This window comes from Leptonychotes weddellii, chromosome 7, assembly GCF_054177405.1.
Source record: "Leptonychotes weddellii isolate Sample4059 chromosome 7, ASM5417740v2, whole genome shotgun sequence".
NCBI lineage: Eukaryota > Metazoa > Chordata > Mammalia > Carnivora > Phocidae > Leptonychotes > Leptonychotes weddellii.
In genome coordinates this window covers 45133665-45157363 of record NC_138375.1, presented here as the reverse complement: position 1 = coordinate 45157363, position 23699 = coordinate 45133665, and the positions used below count along the sequence as shown (strand labels likewise).

Here is a 23699-nt window from a genome sequence, read left to right as displayed (position 1 = left end):
GTAACAACAAGTTTTTAGATTCTAAGAAATTTAACACTTCAACCTTAGTTCTTACTATTTCCCATTGTGGACATATGCCCATATTGGGACAACTTGATGCAGCCCGGGTGAAGTACTTCCTTCCTTCATTTTTTCATTCAGCAAACATTTATTGAACACCTATTTAGTTCTGAGACTTATGTTAGAGTCTTATGTAGTGTAGCAAACAAAACATTACAGACAGTCCTGGCCCATAAGAAGTATTTCACTGAACCTTAGCATCTTCATTAACATTTTAGAAATGTATAGATGGACAGATCTTTGGCAAGTACAAAAAAAAAAAAATTAAAACCATTAGAGTACTGACTTGAATTCAACTGAAAATTATACTTCTGCCCCAGATGAGCTTGTCAAAAAACTTACAAAGGCTCAAATGTTTTACACGTATTTGAACCATATCCATTTCTTCATCTGTAACTTCATTCTGATTAACACAAGTGAGAATTTTATTTATTCCACTTTAACAAATTATATTAAGTATTATGTGTCACACTGATCTAAGTGTTTTACAAATATGAATGCATTTAACCTCTATGAGGTAGGCATTTTATTGTCCTGATTTTATAGTTAAAGAAACTGAGGCATGGAGGCATAAAGTCATTTGTCAGAGTTAATCAAGTGGTAAGTGGAGAGGAGCCATCATTGGACCCAGGGGGTGCGGCTCCAGAACCTATCCCCTTCACTACTCCATTTTACTGTCTTTAAGAAGAACTTCAATATTTACATCTTTATTAGAAGTGTGACGATCCCTGGATATGCAACACTTGGACACATCTGGTAGGACTCTGCAGAAAATTTACTCTGCTTGTAAATGGGCAGGTTTTCAAAGAGGAGCCAACACAGAAGCCCCTGGCATGTGAGGGGTCTCAAATAATTTTGAGCCAGGATGTATGCTATTTATAGAAAATCTGGAGAATAACAGGACAGAGTAAGAGAAATTAACATCATCCTCTACCCATCACCCAGAGATAACCACTGCTAACATTTTCATTGCTTCTTTCATATTTTTTCAGTGCATAACAAATGAATGTAAACATTTTTTCATATCTGTGGTCGTACTATGTATGTGTATACACACACACGGTTTTACATCCTGTTTTTTTTTTTTATGTAGCCTACTAAGCATTTTCCCACACATTAAAACTTCTTCATAAACATAATGTTAAAAGGCTGCATAATCTCCCACAGTGTGGATTTACTAAATTTATCTATTCCTCTATTGCTGGTTATTTATGTTGTTTTATATATACTCTTAACATGATACACTTCTTCTTTTTTCGAAGTTTGATGCTTTAAAAAACATTTCATTTCTGGAAACTACATATCCTAACCCTTTTTGAATACTTCAAAAAAATTGTCCTCAGTGGTTCCTTTTAGTAAAAGGGAGCTTTAAAAAATATATATTTCAAATGATTTTGTTTTTATTATTTTAGTATTTGCACTATAAAATAATGCTACGAAATATAGAATAGTGGAAATAAAATATGTCTGAGCATACAAATGAACTTGCGATTAGCCTAGGAAATTATGTCTAGCCATAAAGTGAGCATATTAAAGCTCTTGTACATATTAATACAATGAGCCATACCTTTTAATGTGTAAGTATTTAATCTATCAGTGTCCTTTCTCTTTTTTATCACCCAGCAGCAAACTGGATTCATTTTGGAATAACTGCCTTTGGTACTAAATGTATATTATCTGCTCAGTTAAGAAAGAGATTGGAGGGAATTCAGAAATCAATAGTAATAAAGTAAACAGAGAGAATGGAATCCATTTCCTTTCTTAGAATTTATTTGGATCCACTCTCCTAAAGACGGGGACCCTGTCTAATGGACGTTGGACAGAGGACCACAAATAAACTCCACTGGGACCAGCTCTCCTTTAAGAATTGATCTGATATTTCAGTAAATATCCTCCTGTTGGAATATGAAAATGAAGGTCTTTAATGACCCCAGGAAAGCTTTGGCTTCTGTTTACAGAATTGACTTTGGTTTCTCTTCCAATGTTTATATGTCTGCAACTGGGTGTTCCTCTTTTATGGCCAGCCTCTCTCTGGCCTTCATAAAACTAGTTTTGACAGAGGAGTGATGTTGGAGTCACTGGTGTCATGCTAACTACAATCTCATTGTCCAAAGGGAAATAAATCCAGGGCCCCGTACTGCGGACTATAAAAGAAGCTCTCTGTAAAGTTTCCACACTGGTGTCATCATGAGGAAAGAGAATTTAATACTCAGATTGGGACAAGTCTGTAGCACCTCTCCTTCAGCACAAATGTGAGAGAGTGAGTTTACCTTGCTCAGACCTCTGAATATTCTGGCAGCCTAATGAAACTCAGAGAATTGGCATGCCCAGCCTCCCTTGTTGACATTCTAAATCCCACAGCCAAGAAAATATTCCTGCCACGTAAAGGAAACTCATAACTGCTGTTATTCAGTGTGTGTTTATCTCCCTCGTATAGTACCGTTTGTTTTCTCCGAATCCTAAACTCTGTGGGAGCTTATTGACTTATGTCACAACTAACGGCATTACCAGCAGCCGTACTGGAACCCCATGTTCACGCTGTTGCCTACTGAGTGTGGTTTTCATTGTACAGTGGTTGGTCTGGGGTGCAAATGGCCTGATTTGGTGCCTTCAGTACCAAAACCCAAGGTCAGGGCTCTGGTGAGTCAAAGATCTCTTTTCTGTGTTCATGGAATTGCAGGTAGAGATGATTTCAGACTCTTGGCCGAGGAACACAGTCAGATTCTGAATTTATTTCAAAAGCAAAATCAGGCTTAAAATAATGCCATTGTGTATTTTGGGATCTTCCTGATGGTTTCTAATATTTTCATGACAATTTTTGTAGAAGTTCAGTAAAGCCCAGATCGTTCCCCATGCAATGAGAACTTAAGCATGCTTACATCTTTTACCAAGTCTCATGATAAATGTTTGCATCATCAGAGTCACAATCTCCCACCTGTCTGACTTACACACCCAGTAAGAGGTACAGCTGCTGTATTTCTCCCGCAAGAGGCTTGCTGCCCCTGGCATAGAGCGGCTATCCATCTCAGGTGTCTTCCACAGGGACTTGCCAGCCTGTGGGGAGCAACCTTACAAGAGTCCTTGGGGGCATCCCTCCACCCCTGCTAAGATCTTTCTGCTTTGGAGAGAGAAAGAAAAGTAGAACTTTGAAATAGGCCCAATATTTCAGGAGAGAAATGTGCAATTGGTTTTTCTACCCCTCTCCCTTCTCATTATACCATCCTTTTACATCCACGAAACTCTATTTGCAAGTCTTGTCTTCCCTCCATAGGCACATTTGAAGCCTGCTTAACTGGTATTCTGAGGGCAGAATGGCATCATTTGTGATACCCTAGCAGTCGCCTCAGAGCGGTGATGGGAGGATGTCAGTTCTGCAAGGACAGCATTGCTCGCTGTTCTCTCTGCTCAGCCCCAAAATGCTCCATTTGCTTGTGAAGATGAGGGCTTAACTTGCTCCCTTCTTCTCTCCTGTCCTCTCCACATTCCTGCTGAATCTCACTGTCCTCTAGGCACAGCCCTGAGAGCCCAGCCTTTCAACAAACCAGAAGGAGGAAGACGTTCTGGGAAAATGGAGTATTAATGGTTTGTGAATCCAAAGATAGTTAACTGATGTGTGCATTCAATTAAGATAAGGTTTTTTTTTCAGTTAAAAGACTCCCCAGGAAGAGAGGCTTTATTCTCATTTCTGGGGTATGAGCAGTTAATGAAGAAAGCATATCAGAATTCCACCCGTGTTACCCAGAGCTGCCTCAAGATTCCATACAATTTTCAAGTTACTTGATTAAGGAAAACTTGTCAGGTGAGATTAAACAAGCTGGCAGGTGATAATGGAGAAGTGGGTGTCATTTCTCAACTTCCTTATGGGTGACATCCCCACCATACACCTCACAGAAAATGGTTTTGGGCTTAAGCATGATCCAGTTTGGGAAATTTCCCTTTTTAAACTTACGTGTTACTGGAGTCAAGTCTCTATATAGCATGTGTGGATATGTATTTGTATTTTCAAGTTGAAACTGGATAGTTTTTTTTCTCTGGAGACATCTTTTATTGTTTGTTTTCTTTTATGTTGCCTGAAGGGAAATAGGACATCATCTCTCCCAATGTATTAGTTAAACACTTCTGCAGGGGCAGTCCGGAGTAAAGGGTGAATAAGTGGGTGGGCACTGGAGACAGACGGCCTGAGTATGAATCCTGGTCCTCAGGGACTTCCCTTAGCTGTAAAAACAGTGAGGATAACAATACAGACTTCATATGGATGGCTGTGACTTCATGATATATAAATATAGTGCTGAGCACAGTCTCTGGTACATTCCATTTGTGCACTAGTTACTATGGGCTACAATTATGATCACATTTTCATTACAAGAATTTAGTCCAAGTCAGAGCACATTGTCTTTAATCCCAGGGTTTTTTGTTTTTTGTTTGTTTTTGTTTTTGTTTTTTTGCAAAACAGACTTTAGGAGAGATTGGTAATGGTTTACAAAGAAAATGTGGATACTTTGTCGACATGCTCCATGATACTTTCAGGATCCTGGGAGCCTTCATTGGTCTTCCTTGCAGTTAGTGTTCATTTGATAAAATGGCAGGGCCATCTGGGTCTGAAACAGACTGCAGTTCTAGGAGATGGGTCTTGTGATGAAGATGTTGCTGTCTGAAGGGCAGGTTTGATGTCCTTCTCCATAGGTTCGTTTCAGTCATACTTCTTTTCCCTCATCCCAGATTAACAGCCTCTGTTTTCTCATCTGTGAAATAGGAATATCTTCCTCTTGGGGTCTTGAAGAAAAAAAAAATAAGTTAACAAAAGTAGAATGCCAGCACCACTTCTCCATAAATGATACTTTTTATTTTAAATCAAGCTTACGGTGGAGTACTGATGCAGGGGACCTAGGATGGAATGGGTTCCAACATTTGCTTTTTCATTCTGATTCAACTGTTAACTGGCTGTTTGATCTTGCACTGACCACTTATGGTCTCCAAGCTTGGGTTGTGTTTGCTGGAAAAGAAGGGATCTTTGCAGCACTAAAGTTCTGAAGTTGATTGAATGGATGTGCCCCTCTCCCGACCATATCAAGATCAAGTTGTTAATTCCAGAGTTAGAAATGAGACTTAGAGGAATGTATTCTTACTGAAAAGTTGTTTGGGTAGCTTTTGAAAAATGCAATCCAGTATGTTTGATTTTGTTCTTAAAGGGTCACAGTGCCTATTGTCCCAATGTAATCATAAAAATTTTCCGTCTGGGAATAGGTCAGCGGTTTATTAAGCTTAGTCTCTGCCCCTGCAGATATGTCCCAACCCTCTGAAAGACCCAGCAACGATATCTGACACGGTGGCCTCAGGCAAAGTGAATTCCACAGATGGAGTTAAATATGTATTTTCATTTCCTTTAAATTTGCCAGCCTCCAATAGGGGCAGACAGATTGTAGAGAGAGAATATGGAAGGAAGCTCACTTCTTTTTCCTTGTTCCCATTTTTCATTTTAAGAGCCTCCATTATACCCATCAATTTAGAGAGAATTGGGAGATTCAGTTTGGAGAATTTCAGGATCTACTTCCACTTTGAAAGAAGAAGAAGGTCCAGGGGAGTAAGAACAGGAATGGTGTTTTCTTGAAACACAAGATGACATTTCTAAAGACTGACAAGCCTGGTGTGGGCCTGTGCCCACTTGGAAAAATAGACTTGTTACAAGTGGTTTGTGTGGCCATGAGGCCTACTTTGGGGGATGTCTCTGAATTCAGTGATGATTTAGTCTCTGGGCTTAGTCCTTCTTCCTCTCCACCCACAGTCAGTTTGCCCTCCAAAAAGCCATCCCCATTCCTAACCAACCATCAGTGTATAGCTTATTTCCATGCAAGTTTCTGCCCTTGAGAATTTAACTATCGAAGTCACTTCTATTAGTAAAAATTGTCCACTATTGCTCTATCAGCAAACTAACGCTGTTCTCCAACAGCATACTGTCATAAAGCCTATTCATGATGCACATATCTTAGAAGAACAATTTGTAGCTCTTAGAAGGGCTAAACAGAGATATTAACTAAATGTCTTCCCAAGAGCTGGAAATAACCAAAAGCCATACTTGCTAATGGAAGCATTAATGGTATCCTTAAATATGGACTGTGCCATACCATCCTTAAGAGCTCTTGGCATAACTTAGACTAAACCTCTCTCCCACCCCCTGCCCTTGGTATTTCATGTGGATTAGGGAAATCTTCAAGCACTTGGGATGAGAAGTGAAAAAGATCACAACCTAAAAGTGGAGGAGTCTGTTTATGTTAGTGGCCCACCAGGGTGCTTGCCAAAGATCATCAACAATAGCCAGTGTTTCCTTTACCTCCTGGACAGTGTGGTCCATGTTCCAGTTAGACCCCCACTTCCTTCTTTTTCCTCTCTATTTAGAAAACAAATCCTACCAGCATGGTGATTACTCTCTGATGCAGTTTCTAGATCCCTTCTCTTTGGGACCTAAATTCAAATAGGAATCTGAAAGGCTTTGGGTCAATAATTTGGTGACTGGTGCATTCTCTTTAACTCTTAAGAGTTGACATAGGCTTAAAAAAAAAAAGAAGTTGGCATAGGCTTTTAAACAGAGACTCAGTAAAGATATACAACACAAATAGTCTTCTGCGCACCTGGCTTAGGTGGGTGGTTTCAAGCATTTTCCTTTCTGAAGGTCAGAACCAGTGTCAAATTTATAGCAAACCCACTTATGATGCTTGCTGCTCCCTTTGGTTTTTATCGTCACAGTAGGTTTAACCTGACCAAGAAGTAATTACACCATTATTTTTTATGTGGTGCTTTATTACTTGCTTTTCAAAATTGGTTTCCAGCATCTCACGAGCTAATAGCAACAAATGTGTGATTGTACACACTCCGTCAGGAGACATGGGGTTATTGCGGAAGTGGCCACATACCCATTGCCCACACAATAACTGTTACTCCAAAACAAGTGAATTGCTTAACTAAACATTTATTGATTGTAAGTCATCAGGGACCAATATTAAGACCACCAGCATCCAAGGAAGATTAAATTCTGGTTACATATACAGATATATTTTGTCAATATTTGGGTCAAGGAGGCCCATTCCTCTGTGGTTTACGAGTCCAAATCTAGGGTGGGTTAGAAGCAGTAGAACATCACTGCGGTGACCAGTGAGTGACCAACTTGGTTCCAACCACTTCTTAAAAGACAGGTGTCAAAATTGGGGGCAGAAAAAAAAATAAGAGCCATGGAAATCCCCTCATCCTCATCCCCCACCCCATACTAACAGGAATTGATCAAATCTGAAGGTGAATTTGGCATCATAACTTTTGCCTCAGGGCATCTGGAATTCTACACTTCTTAGGCCTGAGTGGACTTCAGTCTGGAATTGAGTGTCCTCTACTCTCTCTTCTGCCTCTCGTGATTAGCTAAGCTTCAGTTGGGCAAATAGGTTTGTCAACAACCCTTACTGTCTTTGTGTGCTCAGATCTTTGTTTGGGGATTGTTGAGAAAACTAGAGCCTCTGGTTTAAGGCATTCATGAGTCTCCTGAAGTTGTATTTGCCACCCACACTAATGATCTTGGAATGGTCTACCTTGACAGTTTCTCCTCAGACATCTCCTGGTTGATTACTCAGCTATACTAGATGGTGTGGACAACCCCTTTCACTTTAAGCCCCACATTTGATTTCAGTTCCATTATTCTCTCCTGGTATTCCTTCTGCTGTTTTGACCTGCTTTTGTCCTTCTGCCTCTGAATCTTTTTCTAACTATTCCTTAACTGTTAGTGTTTACTGTAGCACTGTGTGTCCCTGGTTTTATTCTGACACCAGTAGTTTCAGCTGTTACCTACATCTTGACATTACCTATAACCTCAACTCCATCCTTGATCTTTTACCTGAGCTTTAGTCCTTTGTTTCTAAACGCCTACTAAAGATTTTTACGTAGACATCCTACTGGCACCTAAAAAGCATGTTTGAAATTGAACTCATGATTTTTTCCTTTCATATGTAATTTTCTTCTTGCATTCTTTATCTTGTTGAGTGGCTACTCTAGCCACTCAGATAAATTAGAAATGTCAGTCATTCTCCGTCCTTTCTTATTCCTCACGCCTAATATGTTACTGAAATCATGTGCATTCTATTCTAAAATACCTCTGAAATCTACCTTTTCTCCATGGCCACATCATCATTAGGTGGTCATTCATTTTCCATTGGATTATTACAAAAGTACTGACTTTAAATCCATCTTTCATTGGACTCCTATGGTTATGTCTTTGAAATACAGATGTGATTGTGTTACTCTTATGATATGGAAAACCTGAAATATTTCCTTGTTGCCTACCAGATAAAATCTTCTATGGCACTCAAGGCCAATACTATTACTTACGGTGACTCAGTACTCTACTCCCAGTGTATAAGCTATGCTCTCCCAAAACTGGATTATCCAACCTTATGAGAACACATCATATCCTTTTATAGCTCTGTACCTTTGCTCATGTTGTTCCTTTTTCCTGGGATGCTTTTCCCACCCTTTTTTGTAGAAAAATTCTATTTATCTGTATACATCTGGCTCAAATATGACTTCTTTGGTAAATGTGTCCCTGACTCCACTACAGAGAATTATTTTTTTCCTTCTTCTGTGCTGATTACATACAGGCCTGGTTCCCCACTGGATTATGCACTCCTCAAGGGTACATCGTGTTGCCTAGAAGAGTTTTTCCAACCGAATCGTCCCTAGCTGGGGATGCACAGGATATTTGACCTGGGTTGTAATTCTCTTTCTTTTTATCTTCTTAATCATACAACCTTATATACAGCAAGAATCCAATTTTATTGAATTAAGCAATGTAACATATCCCAAGTCTGGGAAAGAATCCCATCTTAATAGGTGTTTCCTACCTTTTTTTTTTTTGGTCCCATCTGGTCACAGGATTTATGTTGTTTTAAAACACTTGTGTCCTACTCCAGGTAGAGCTCTATTTTAGAGTAATATCTGAGAATTAGAGGTGGTGGAATTCTTTGAACTATAATTTCAAATTAGTATAAGTGGGGGAAGAAAGCTGAACCCCAGGGACAAGTGAAACGTACTTGATGTTCTCCTAGAATACTGCATCTTATTTATCACATTGTTTTTGAAATCTGTTTGTGTCTTTTTGCACCTCTAGATTCTGGAGTTCCTTGAGAGTGGGGAATACATAAATAGTCTAATTAATCCTGTGTTCCCCACATCTGCCCCTATTTCTAGCACATGGCAGGTATTCTATTAATAGTAATAATAACTGCCTTTGAGTATTTATTTTGTGCTTAGCATATGTACAAATAGCACCACATCAAATCTTCCCTTTATAGATAAGGAAGACTTAAAGACAGTGAGTGGCTTTTCCAAAGGGCACGTCGCTGGTCAGTGAGGTAGCCTGGATGCAAATCTAGCTGCGTTCACTCCAAAAGGGTTGGAACAAAGGGAAGAAGAGTGCGCTGTTAGAGAAATGGAAGTCAAATGAAGTCTGGAGTAGGTGACAAAGGTTTCTACGGGATATATGTTAAGACAAAGGAAAGGACTAGAACATATTGCAGATAGGAAGGGATACGGGGACCAAGAAAAGAATAGGAAAAGTCCTGGAGGCCAAAATTATTAAAGTTCTGGGGTCTTCTTTGTTGTCCTGACTTGTCTGATCTAGCAAAGAGGTTAAGAGCAGGGCTTCGGAGTCAGACTGCCTGGGTTTGAATCCCTGGTTTTTCATTCCTCAGTTCTGTGGACTTGGGCAAGATCCTTAACTCCTGTGAGTCTCAGTTTCCTTCTCTGTGCAATGGGAATAACAGGAGTTATTCGCTTCAGGGTTGTGATAAAGATTAGATAGATTAATCCGTGTAAAGTCCTTGGCACATAGTAAATTCTTAGGAGGTGTTTAGCTGACGTTGCTGTTATAATAATTATTATTAGAAGAAAAGACACACATAGATGAATACAATTGATCCTTGTATCTTAGCATTACAGGGGTGCCATGGGATATTTTAAATTTGAGAGAAACAGGTAACACGAAGTCTGTTGGATACCATACAAATTACTAGTTCAAGGTAATGCATATCTTAACATTAGATCGCGCTGCATTTCTTTTGATGGTGTCGTGGCTTTGCAAAGCTGAGTTACCAGCAATTACTGGGATCGAAGGAAGTCTCATGTAAACATTAATGCAGAAGAGAAAAGAGGGTGGTAGTATCCAATCTTATTCTAAGATTTGGGAAGTTATGCAGCGCTCAACAGTAACACATGTATCCCATTGGAAAGTCGTGGTGATTATCTTAGAATGAAAGAAAAATATTACTATATTATTTTTTCCTCCAATTTCTTTGTTTTTGTTTTTGTTTTTTCTTTCAAATGGCTACTATGTTATTAGGATATAAATATTAGGCTGTTTGGACCTAAGTAGTTAATAAACAGAGCTGTTGGCCATTTCTTTTTGCTTATAGGCACTGTGAAAAGATTGCTGAGCTGCCCAAGGTACTGTGAATGGAGAAAATTTGAGCATCTTCGGAGTAGATAATGAATAAAGATACAATGAGAATGTGTGTTAAGGCTAAAAAGAAAAGGGTTCTGACTCCCATTCAGAGGAGACTTTCTGGCTGATTCTAAAGCTAATGATACACAGCAGTCATAATCGTATAGGTTGGGTCAATACTGAAAAGGGCTGACTTCATTTATTTTATATCAAGATGCCATTTAGTTGGAGTTTAGGCTGATAATAATGTCTAGTCTTATCTGCAAAGCCATTGTAGCTCTCTACATAACATACTTGTTAGGAGTGCTCTTTGCCTTATTAAAATATTACCAAATAATCAGTTAATCCTCTAATCCCTAATCCTAGTTACAAGTACTTTCCTGTCTTATTAGTGGAATTAATGGATTATTTGGAGTCACTTTTATTTCACTTTTCTTGGGACTTTTTTCCCCCTCTCAATCTGTCTACAGAGCCCTGCTATAATAACTTCATTATCCAGCTCTTCTGAAACCTGTCTACTGGTTTAGAGGAAACAGCTCTGTGAACAGTGGGAGTAGTTTTTCGAGTTGTCTCATAAAACCGTGATATTAACAATCACAAGTAGGACCTTAGCCCAGAACTCTGTGCTTGGTTAGCGCGGGGCTCAGCGAAGGGTTTCTTCGCTTTGGAGTCTGGACTTGGTGCTGTTCCCTGCTGAGAGCCATAAGTTACTGGTAGCTTGTTCTAGGAGAGTAATAAGTATTGTTGTTTAGCAATTGTGTTGTTGAAATTCAGCTCCACTATGTCTGACAGTATTTATCTAAAATACTTTCCCTGGTGCGTGTTCAAGTTCCAGTAAACCGTGTCTTATTGTGCGACCTTTTCATTTTCCAGTGAAAAGGGATCAGCTCGTCAGATAAAAGCTACAAGCCAGAGTACAGGAAAAATGCGTGCTCAGAAAATCCAAGCATGATTGAAAACAAGATGTGTTAAATCAATGCGGTTTATCGCCTGCCTATTCCCGGCAATTGCTGTTCTAAGCTCATTCTGAACACACTGGATGATAAAAGTACGGTGTCAAGCAGTCGCTGGGGTGGGAACGCAAAGAAACATGTTTATCAGGCAGGCTGGGTGATTTTACCCCCTTGATAACAGTTATTGTCAAAACTCTTTGGGAAGAAATCTGAAGAACAATTATAGAAGGAATATTACTCTTGTTATATCAGAAGATATGCCAGTGGGGAAGAAAATTATGGATTTATCCTTAAATGCTAAGAAAGACAGACTGTGTTGGCTTTCAATATTTAAACACAGTCATCCATTACACAGTGAAAATCATCCTTCTCTTCTAGTTCAAATGAGCAAATCTGGCTTTGAGACCTAATCATAAATGATCCAAATTTTTTTTTTTTAATTCTAAAGTGAAAAAGATGGAAAGGCCAGAAAAAAAAAGATCATGAAGATCTTTAAGCTTCTGTTTGCTGGAGGGATTTAATTTTAGTTTTAAACCTATATCAAATTTGGAAATCTAAATTAAGTCTCCTGAAAGGCCAAGCTGTTCGGATCACATCATATGCAATAACAGGGGCAACTTTTCTCATCAACTTTATTACAATTAGAGAGCAGTACAGTTTTCCCTAATTATTGTACGTTCACCTACTTCCCGTTTTAGATAGAGTGTAACCCTCCAGGGCAAGAAAGGGGTCTGTTTATGAAGAGATGCTCCACTTCTGCCAGTGACTTCTCACCAAGGATCATTTAGAAAATACCAACCGGTTGTGATAGGAAATAAGTGGGTTTAATGTAGCTCAACAGTGTTCTGTGTTCTCTTTTCCCCCAAAGACAAATCAACCTTTGAGAGCCCAACTCAGACCTGACAGAAAACATAGTTTCTTGATCATTTGTGGGGAAGGTTCAAAATACCAGGGTGGCCTCCCCGCAAAAGGTCTGTGCTTATTGATGGTGAGCTTTAAGTAAAGAAGGCAGGCTGAGTGACTTGTTCGCCTGCACGAAGTCAGGAGTCTGGGCACCAGGATTCTTCCTCAGGGTGGGTCTCTGTTTCACAGATACTTAGTGAAAAAGAAGCCATTTAATCAATGTGCGAACAGAACTTGTCAATATGTTGCAATTTGGGATTCATCAGTATTAAAATAAAGTAGCCCTCCTGGAAGAGTAAATAAAGCAGGGAGGCTTTTGTTCTGATTTATACAAAGCCAGCACGGTCTGTGCCTCAGTTTCTCACCTTAGAATTGAGAGTAATGATTTTTGACATGTGTGTGATGGCGTATTGAAGGAATCACTGAGATAATGTCTATTAAGCACTTGATATTACTGGGAAAAGGGTCTTCTATGACCTCAGGGTATGTATAAATTGACACCTCAACAAGTAATCTTTATGATCGTTAATATCTATTAAAAATCTTCAGAGGTCCCTATAACTTAGAGAATACATGAGTTTTAGGATGCAAAAATCTTAAAAATTAGTTGTAACTCATCAAAGTATAAATTGGTATACATTTGGTAAAGGATACTTAGGAAGTATAGGTATCAAAAGACTTGAAATATGCATATTCTTTTATCCAAGAATTTCTCCCGAGTGTTGTTCATTACAGCACTTCTTAAATCTGAAAATTTGCGGCGGGGAGGGGGGAAGCATACATCCTCATTAACAGGGGATTTGTTACAGAAATTATGGCCATCTATATAATGCAATATGTTACGACCCTTAAAAAGAATGAGGTGGCTATAAATATGTATATAACCTATATTTATATAAAACAATATTGTGAAAATGTCTGAAAGCATATATACTAATATAAGTAATGATTGTATATGAATAGGGGTATTATGGGGCTTTTTTCCTCTTCTTTGTGTTTCTTTTGTGCTTTTTATACAATAAGAATGTATTAGTTTTAGATTTAGAGAAACAGTAAAGCTGTTTCCATTTTAAAAAACAAAAGCAAGTCACTCTTAACTCTTTCTTCCTGCTCTTGATTGCTTTTGCTTCTGGAAGAGTTACTAATTTCCAAATGTACATGGGTTCTTTGTATTCCAACCGACAGTCCTCATGGTCTTCCCTCTCTGTGTTCCAACATCCTGGGCTCCGATCCTATTTCCAGCTCACTTTCTCCCTCCAGTCTGTGCCTTGCAGGCTCCCCCGGGCTCCACTCCTTGGAAAGAGGACTTAGTCACACAGGCCACCTAGTACTGCTGACTGCATCTTTGGTAGAGAAAGGTAGTAATTCCTTCACTTGATTTTTGAATCTCAAAGTTGTTGCCACACATCCAGAAGTTTGAAGACTACAAATAAGAAGTCAGGGCACTGTTCAAATCCAGATTAGAAATTTTCCTTTGGCTCCTTATGTTGGTAAATTCTGCCCATGTTGGCTTCATTCTGACACCCTTCTGGTTCAGTGACAGCCTTCTGCAGTTCAACGAGCCTCTTCCCAAACCTCTCCTGAGCCTCACTGGCTCCTGAGGCAGGGCTATGGGGTGTACAAGCATTTCACATTGGAAGCAGGGCTCCGCTTGCAAGGGATTTGGTTTTAGGTTTCTTAGGGAGTGCATCCCAGAATACCGTTCACGCACTAAACGTCTAGGAAGATAATGAAATATCCAAGTGGCTGGAAATGCAACAAATTTCTTCATTAACCATATTTCTGGCTCTTGTTTAGGTTTGTGGTTGCTTTTTCGGTTTATATATTTTAAAGTCAGTCTTAAAGATAGGTTTGTGAAGATAACTTGCTGTTTTATTGTTTACCTCTGGTTGTTAATTTAGTGACTGAGGGAAAAATGGGGCCATTATGGAACAAAAAGGCTCGCCTAACACATATGTAATAACTCTCATGCCCAGAATGGATCTGCCTTGAAGGGAAATGCTCCGCTGTTACTCCTTTAGTTCAAATATAGAGTAGTCACCAGGGAAGCTTGGAGACCCAGGTGCTGGTTTTATCATTGCCTCTGCTATGAGGTTTTATTTATTACTTGGCATAGAGTCTAGATATTTGTTTGGACATTAAATGGCAATAGAATATAAATATTACCTTCCTAATATCTGCATTTCTTTTTATTTCCAGTCAAAATGACATCATGTCACACAACCATTAAAAAAAGGAAATTAAAACCCCAGAAATATGTTAAAGCGCTGCAGTGAGTCGCTGAGCTATAAAAGCAGGGGAACTCTGCGTGCTAACATTGGAATGGTACCGAAAGCGCTTTTCCTGCGCTGTTTGGGAACACAGCTCTCCAGCCCCTCATTTCCATTGTTTCCAGGAATACGTATTCGAGAAGTTAAGGAGGATGGAGGAGTGATTTCTCTAAAAAGAAACTCTGAAAAGAGAAAAATCCATTTTCATAACTGAGAATGCATCCTTCTTGACTACGTGATTTTAATTTGCAAATAAATCCCCTTAAAGAGAATTTCCTTATTTGATGTGTTTGTGAAGTGGATTAAAAAAAAAAAAAAAGACTAAAGGCATGAAAAGGCCACAAACGGCATATATATTTAGTTAGGATTTACTCATTACTAGATGTTCTGAATGGATTTTGTAATCTTTTCATTAGTATTAGTGCATAAAATCGAGTTGTATTATTTTAAATGTTCTTTGCATATAGCATTTCATGTTGCATGGACATTTGGACACTGCAAACAATAGTTTTGTATAACCAGAGCTGTTCTGTCTTGACCAGGACCTCAGTTGAAGCCCAGAGAAGGGCTCTGCCTAGATTGGTGCTGCATAGAAAGTTACTGGTTTCCTTTAGGGGAGCCTGAGATTATGAGATTGAGAAAGTACCCAAAGCCATTGATAAGCAGTTCCAACATAAGGCCAGATCTAGGGGTTTGATTTTTTTTTTTTTTTTAAGATTTATTTATTTATTTGAGAGAGAGAGAGTGGGCGAGAGCATGCACGGGAGAGCGCGGGGGAGGGGGAAGGGAAAGGGACAGAGGGAAAGGGACAGAGACTCTTAAGCAGACACCTGGCTGAGCACAGAGGCCAATGAGGGGCTCAATCTCAGGGTCCTGAGATCATGACCTAAGCTGAAATCAAGAGTTGGTTGCTTAACCGACTGAGCCACCCAGGCACCCCTGATTTTTTTAACCACTTAATTAACTTTTACTCTTTGAAAAGTAATGAGTTGGATGTCCCTGAAATGCCAATATATCATTTATATATATATGCCCATGCATATATCAGCTGCTTTCTACCAACCTCCACTCCCCAGCGACATATAGCTATGAGTGAGAGGACTCTTCGACAATCTCAGCTGATACATCTGCCCTGCAAGCTTGCTTTCCTGTGTAGAAGCATTTGCTCTTGCTTTCTGTGCATTTGTAGGAAAGTTCCAGACTCACTGTAGCATATGTACCCAGCTGTATGGGGTCCAACTGAGCTTACTCAGCTAACATGTATCTATCTCCAAGTTTAAACAGGACAGTGGAAAACATCTTGAATTCAAATGTCTGTGGCTCCTCAATCCTCTGATTGCCCTTAAATCCATGTGTCTTATGAAGTGTAGTGGGACCCTAGGGAAGGCTTCCTGCGAAACTGGAGCAGAGATGGTGACCCACCATCTAAGCCTCAGGAAGGCAAGAGGGTACACTTCTGAATGGAAGGAAGCTGCGTTCCGACTCTACAGAGTAATTCATCCCTCTTCTGGGGTTGGATTACATATACCTTTCAGGAAGTTTCTTTTCCAGGGCTTTTGGTGTTGCGACACAAAACAGTTAATTCCTACAAATGCCGTCTGGACACATGGTAAGCACTAAAAATGATGATTGAATCAATGGAGAATTTACTATCTTGTGGAATTCTTCAAATGCCTACATTGCTCCCATTCTATTCTGATGATTTAAAAATTGGGCCTTTTTAAATTTGGGATTACAGATTTTTCTAAAGCTCTGAGCTTCCCTTATTCTGCTACTGTCCCTGCCTGGTTTAGGATGACACCCTTTGCAGCCCTTTTCAGAGACTGTGGACTAGGTGTTTGGAAGAAGAGTCACATAATGCTCTCTCATCCTTGCATTCCTTTTGTAGTTTATAGCTTCATCTGTTTTTTTCTTTTTTCAACCTGAGATGCTCATGCTTCTTTATTTGTGGTTAATTATGCTCAGTTAAGGTTTTTTCTTTCTCTACTAGATTCTCGGAATTGTCCCAAGTTTTAGGGGGAAAAATTGATTAGTCCCATTTCTACTGGTGCCTCCTGAGCCCTGTGCTTGAATACAATGAGGTCACTTTGTTGAAGGATTAACTTTATATTACATTCTTGCAGAGTAGACGTATGTCCCTAAGGTACGACTACCCCCACTGATGAAATAAATATACCATTCTTTATGATTCCTCCTCGTTACCCTCTCTGTTGATTTTCAGAGAGTTTATGAATAGTCACATATTTATACAACTGGCCAAAAGTATACTACTTATTTTTCTTATGGTCTGTAATAACCTATGCAAGGTTATTAAAGGGTATACAGACCCCTTTTAAGGCATAGTTTCTTATGTCATTACTTTATACAAGGAGGTCAAATTCCATCTCAGCAACAATCTCTTGCTCTTAACCTTTCCCTCCGATTATAAAAGTAATATATGTTCATTGTGGAAAACTCAGAATACACAACACAAAGAAAAGGAAGAAAAGCACTTTAAGATCCACTTTTTTTGAAATAACTACTGTTAAGCCATTTATACACACACACTTTTTTATTCTATGTATGTTCATTTTCTAAAAAGTAATCATATTATACATATGCTCTTGTAATCTGCTTGTTAACCTAGCAATATATTATATGTCAGTAAATATTCTCCCGCCACATGGCATTGCTTTTGAGGACTGTATCATATTCCATTCCATGGGTATGCCATGATTTAATCATCCTGCTCCCTAGACATTTCATCTGTTTTTGTTTTTTGTTTTTTAAGTAACAGTTTTTATCAGATGGACCTTCTCACTCAGGGATCAGTTTTTGTCCTCTGGTCAAAGCAATCAGAGAAACCATCAGACACCTTTGAATTGAAGACAATGAGCTTTGTCTTGCATATTTTTTGTGCTATCTTTGTCTACAGCACTGGACCATGCCATTGTATTATTCAATACCTAAATTAGGGGCAGGTTAATGTATTTAAAAGTATGAGTGTAGAGCAGATCATAAAGGCATGGGAAATAAATTAAAAGCCTTTGTCTTACTATCTGAAATATTTCCCCTCACATAGTATACTTCCATAGAGTGGATGCTTATTTTCCTTTGAATAATGGGTTTAATATATCTAACTCAATTACTCTTTGTGGCAGCAGAATGACTTCTCCTCAGCTCTTTAGCTATTAGTTCCATATAGATATTTGAACTGGTTCTTTTAATTGCAGATAATAGTGTTGGTCATTCTGCTCTGAGTTGGCTGGATGGACAGAGAAGCACATCCTCCCCCCATACGTCAGACAGTCATTCATTTAACAACCACGGGTTTCTTGACACAGTAGGAACTAATTCATTATGCAAACAATCGAAGGAGCAGGTCAACAATTCAAGTTTTATTGGTGGCTTAGACTGAAAAATAAAACCAAGAATTAGAATTTTCAAGATGCTGAATTATGTCTCCAGATATTAAAATGATACATTTAATTGTCTAAAGCTATTTTTTATGGTTAAACATCTTTGATGGCAATTAGTATTATGGGTGGGGGATGGATGTGATACATAACTTAAACCTAGGTGCCCATTCCTGTCCCTTTCATGCATTTCTTGATTAAATACCGTGGGTTTTACGAGTAACAGCTTCCCTGCATAGAGTTCTATGGCTTTTTCTCTACACGTCTAATTTGAAAAAAGAATTCTTCTCAAGGGTTTAGAAAGTAATTCATAAAATGGGAGGGATAATAAATATTGTGTCTTAACTCATATACTAGTATAGATAGAGAGATTTGGTACACCTGGGTATAATTTTAGTTAATTTCCGCAAGAGACAGGTTGAAAGTTTACTGTTTGGAAGCGGGGGAAGGGGGGGGAGAAGATGTCTAAATCTCATATTTGCAAAAATGATTACATTGTCTTAAATGAAAATGCTACTCTATTAGCAACTTCAATAAGCATTGCATTTGGGAAAATATCTTTTCAATAAAAAGTTACCTGAAGTTCACTCCAACTTAAAATATACAAGTGAGGAAAAAGTACTTACTCTGATTTATGTGTCTTTTGGTGGTGTAATTATTGGCTTTTTACTCACCTGTGTAAAACAATGTACTTTTGTAAATGGATTTCTGGCCACTTTACGCAGCTTTTTTTTTTTTTTTTTTGCCATTTTTTTTTTCCTTACATAAAAAGTAAGCACTGTCAATCAAGGAATTTTAAGGTTTATTTCCTCTTTAGAAATGATTGATAGCCTTTTAGATTTACAAGTTGACAAGTTAAAGGGTTCTATTGGTATAATTATGTACTAAATTCACAGTCTTTCAATTTAAATGTCCTTTTAAAACCACAAGATTATCATACCTGTATTTTGAAAAGTGGGCCAGTCAGTTTGGGTTGGTATACAAATTGCTTCCATTAGCCTTGGGACCTATTTGAATTTAATACAGTTTTTTAAAGTTAGTAGTAGTATGAATCTTACTTTTAAAATTTAGGTTAATGGAAATGCATTTTAAGTAAAGCATGTGGCAACTTGTTTTCTAACGTATAGCTAAATGTCAGAACTACAAAGACTGTCTTTTTACTCGGTATGGTAGAAAAAATGTGGTTGAAAACATTAGTTACACTAAAAAAGAAAGGAAGAAAAACACTCACCCACCCACCCGTCTATTACTTAAAGGATATGGGGGATGTGGGTAGAGGACAGAGCTGCCATCTTTTCTTGGTCAGATGAGGAAGGCTGAAGATATTTCGTATCTTGGGAAGAAATTTTGAAAATTATAGACCAGAGTCCACTTCATATCGCATTTAATTTAAGGCTGCTTTGGAAGAGAGTGTAGACAGTATGGGTACAATAAGGCCCATTGTCTCCAAATATTATTACAGGTTTGCTCTTCTTCTAGCCTTTTTAAGAATTTTTCTTGGAGACCCAGCTGCTCTAAGCTAGTGCTCCCCAGAGGCTGGTCTTCTTCCTGAAATAATATTGATGTTGGTCAATGAGTCTGTCATTTTAGATGTGAGGGTGTTGTATCAAGCGTATTTTCAACACCTATCACCTTGCAGACTCTATCCAAGGGTAGAATCGGCTTTCTATGCCGAGAAGATCCTGTCTCCCTTCCTCTCACCCCATTCTTGTGGGCTTAATGGCCACAGAGGCACTGAGATGTATCTGCTGAGGTCTACTAGACATTTTTCAGTTAAGCAAGTACTTGTCATTCTCCTGCTGTTTATAATCTATAGACACCCTCAGACAAGCCTTTGAGTGTTTTGACCTGAGCTTCTAACTAGTGAATCCTAAAACTTCACATCAAATGCCATTTCACTTTCTGTTTTTGATTATGTAAGGAATATAGAATTTGGGCAGAAGAACAGAGTCCGGGGCCTGCTATTAATGTTCTTTTGAGTGAGTCACTGCCCGCCGTGGTAAATAGCACAAGTAGATGGTGGAAATGTTCAGCAAGGCGATGGTGCATCTGATCACCTCATGATCGAATTCAAAAGTATAAATTAAACTTTGGACTTCCAGTTATTTCCACACCATCAGTGTTATGGTCTGTTTTATTTCCTGAAATTGTTCTGATCATGTGACTTCTTCATTGCAGCGCTCAACGAACCCACCATCGATTATGGTTTCCAGAGGTTACAGAAGGTCATTCCTCGGCACCCTGGCGACCCTGAGCGTTTGCCAAAGGTCAGGATACCTCTTTTTTTTGGGTTATAGTCTCTGGACACTTGGGCTTAAGTGATGAGCAGAAAACTTTGCTATTGATAAAAATTAGTTCATAGATTAACAACTCAATATTTGTGTGTTTTATGTCCTTGGTACTCTAAGGTAAACAATATCAAGAGTAGCAAGCATTTATGTGCCTGGTAGTGTTATACTTATTTTTACATATATTATGTCATTTCTTCCTTTCAAAAGCCCTCTGAGGTTGGTACTGTTACCTTTATTTCAGAGAAGAAAATAATCAAGCAAAAACAGGTTAAATCATTTGCCCAAGGTCACATAGCATGTAAATTGCTAAACTGGGCTTCAAACCTATACAGCCTGGCTCCAAAGTCCAGGTTATTAGTCACTGCATCACACCAACTCTCAAGAGGAAAAAGAACACTGCCTTTCTACTATGTGAGGATTTATACTTATCCCCGGTGCAGCTAGAGCTCAAAAGAAACATATTGGCAGATCTTGCAACTGGACAAATAAGACAGAGCCTCTTACCACCAGAGGCATCCTACTTAACTGGAAATACGGTACAAACATGTGAGAAATTAAACAAAAATTCAGGACAGAGTGATACACGTCATGCAGCAATACGTTGTTAGTTGCCAACACAGAAGGGAGGAAGTTTACATGTATTGACTTCTCTTCTGTACCTGTTGTCAGTGCCCCATCTCTGTATCCGAGGACCGTGGGCCTTGTGGCAGAGAGATCATCATACACGACCAATGACAACGGGAAGTATTAGGTACATTTAAAATACAACCCAAGTTCTGCGAGGACTCAGAGTAGAGGATAGTTAAATGCCAAAGAAGTTCAAAGTACAGAATTAGTGGGACTACCATTCACCATTTATTGACAGTAAAATGAAGTTTCATTTACTACATAAATGAAAACTATCATAAATTAAATGAGTAGATGAGAGGTGCTCTCCTTGCCAGAGTAAGGCTAGAGATACGTCCTTTCTAAGTCTGTTTCTCCTCATAAAACACTTACAAAAATGAAGTTGGCGTCCTTCCTAGCTCAGCAGACTTCTTTGGGGGATCAGTTTATCATCACATCCTCCCTGCGAGCCTGGTGCCCTGGACAGCAGAGCCACCTGTGAGAATAGGCCTTTCCCGGGAGAAAGGTGTCCCCCCAACTGATGCAGAGATGAAAGGAGCCAGTAGGGGAGGGGAGGACCCTACCTGACCGAAGAGAAGAACTGTGACCAGCAAGAGAGGCTCTTCTCTGCCCAGACCTGGGGCTAGAACCACACAGTCTTCAGTCTCAACCTTCAGCTTCCCAGCATAGCCTTCTGCCCAGTGCTGTTCACCTCAGTAAAAACTCACTGCAGAGGAAGAAATCGTGTGATGTGTCAGTCTGTTCATATCCTTATCTTTGAAGCAGGCCTTCATCCTACACATCCTTCTCTTTTACCCTGACTTAGTCTTGGGGAGCAATTAAATAATCTAATAGTGATAGTGAACAGCAATCTCTGTCTAGAGTGTAGATGTGCCTTGGAGAGATTTACTTTTAAGTTCCTCTGTTCAGCAAGAACCTAACTCCCATGCATTTCCTGAGGGACTGTAATTGGTAATTTTATAGCGCAGTGATGTAAACGACATGTGTCCACCTAACGGTCAGTGCCTTAGGTGTCTCAGTAGTAGAAAGAAGGCATGGCCACAATGCCAGATTTTTCTTATTTTCCATTTAGGGACTTTACATTTGGCATTTGATGTCTCTAGAATCTGCTAAAGGGACTTGAGAATCAGATTGGCAGGTGTGAGACTCAGAGCAAGGGCACTTACTAGCTATGTAATGGGTCAAAATTCTTTTTTTTCCCTCCAAGATTCTTTACCTCTCTGTGCCTCAGTTTCCTTCTTTATCAAATGGAGATGGGAATATTTTCTACCTTTTCTGGCTGTTATTTTAAAAACCACTTATTGAGCCCCCACAAAAGGCAGCTACGATTATTTGCCAGTTGAATAAGAGTGGCATTGTTGCTTCGGGGGGCCCTTCCATCCAGTCTCAGCAGAGCAGGAAATCTAATCGTGTGAGCAGTTGCACGGGTGATTTATCTTCTGTGCCTCAGTTTCTTCATCTATAAAGTGGGGACAATAATCGTGCTGACTTCATGGGGATCACGTAAGGATACAAAGAGGTACTCCTGCAGGTGCCCTCCAGCACTGTTCTCTGGCTCACCATTGCCTCTCAGTAAATATTGATCAAAAAACAGAAGATAAAGCTGGTTTGAAGGTTGAGGTCTAAAGAAGTCAGGAAGTGCTTTTCTTATTCGTAAAGAAGTAAGAGAAATAGGAATATAGGGCTGAGTTTCGTGTATTTTTAAAGACATTTTTACAGTCGCACATCACATTCAGAAATGGTGAGCAAACAGCATGGATACGTGTCACTTCATCCCCGGTGGCCCGATGGTGGAATTCCCAGTCCTCTTTTCCTGGGTTTGGGAGGAGTCATCAGGACACAATGGATTTGTGTGTTAAGGAAACACTCGGCCGCCTGCATCTAGCCACCGGACTGTGCAAAGGCTCTGGCTGGAGCCCGCCCCAGGAAGCTCTCTGTGTGACTCAGATCAGCGGGGCTGTCCTCCTGGCTCCGAATGTTAAGGTGGAGTGAGAGTTCAAGAGCAGGGTCAGGAAGTGGCGGATGGAGCCAGCTTGAGGTATTCCTGTGCACTTGGGAGATTTATACTCCTGCTGTCCATTGTTAGGGGGATAAAAATGGGCTCTGCCTTTCTTAGAATCATGGTCAGTGTTTGTCAAACAGGAGAGTTTCAGTGAGCCATGGACCACACACCTTAAAAAACAAACTGCACTTTATTAAACCCATGTGTTTGTGAATAGACAAAGCTAGATTCATACAACCACCCACATATTCTGTCAAATGAAACTGCTCCAAAGCCCAAGCAGACGGCTTTCCATAATAATATGCCTTTGTCTACCGGCTCGTGCTTTTTCAAAGAACTTGTGCATGCTTTGTTTTCTTGGAGCCCGACTTATGAGAGAAGTCGAGAAAGCAGACATCATTCCCATTTACCAAATGAGAAATCAGGAGCAAGCTGGACCCTTCTCCGTAAATCATGCTGTCCCTGAAAGTCACCATTAGTGATAGTGGCCGTATGCACAAATTTCAAATACTGTAATTATCCTAAGCCCGGGTGTGTTTTGGTTTCCTTTTTCATCTGCACAGGGAGAAGGGTGGGCTACGATTTTAAATGGAAGCGTTCTGTTCTGTTTCATTCGGACTCGCCTCCCTCTCTGGAGCCTGGCAGGAGGGAGAGGAACATGGGACGAACTTTGGGGTGAAGGTTGACTCTGCGGCTAGTGTAGAGGTGAGGGGATGGGGACTGC

At 39.5% G+C, this 23699-nt stretch overlaps 1 protein-coding gene across 8 annotated transcripts in view; it reads left to right on the top strand.

Annotated features, from left to right (window-relative positions):
* The window catches only part of EBF1 (EBF transcription factor 1), a 391508-nt gene that overhangs the window by 336349 nt on the left and 31460 nt on the right, over window positions 1–23699 (top strand). For all 8 annotated transcript variants that reach the window (XM_081826258.1, XM_081826259.1, XM_081826264.1 and 5 more), the window contains exon 11: window positions 20234–20322. In XM_081826258.1, the coding sequence (XP_081682384.1) occupies window positions 20234–20322 (89 nt within the window). The remainder of the gene's footprint in view (window positions 1–20233; window positions 20323–23699) is intronic.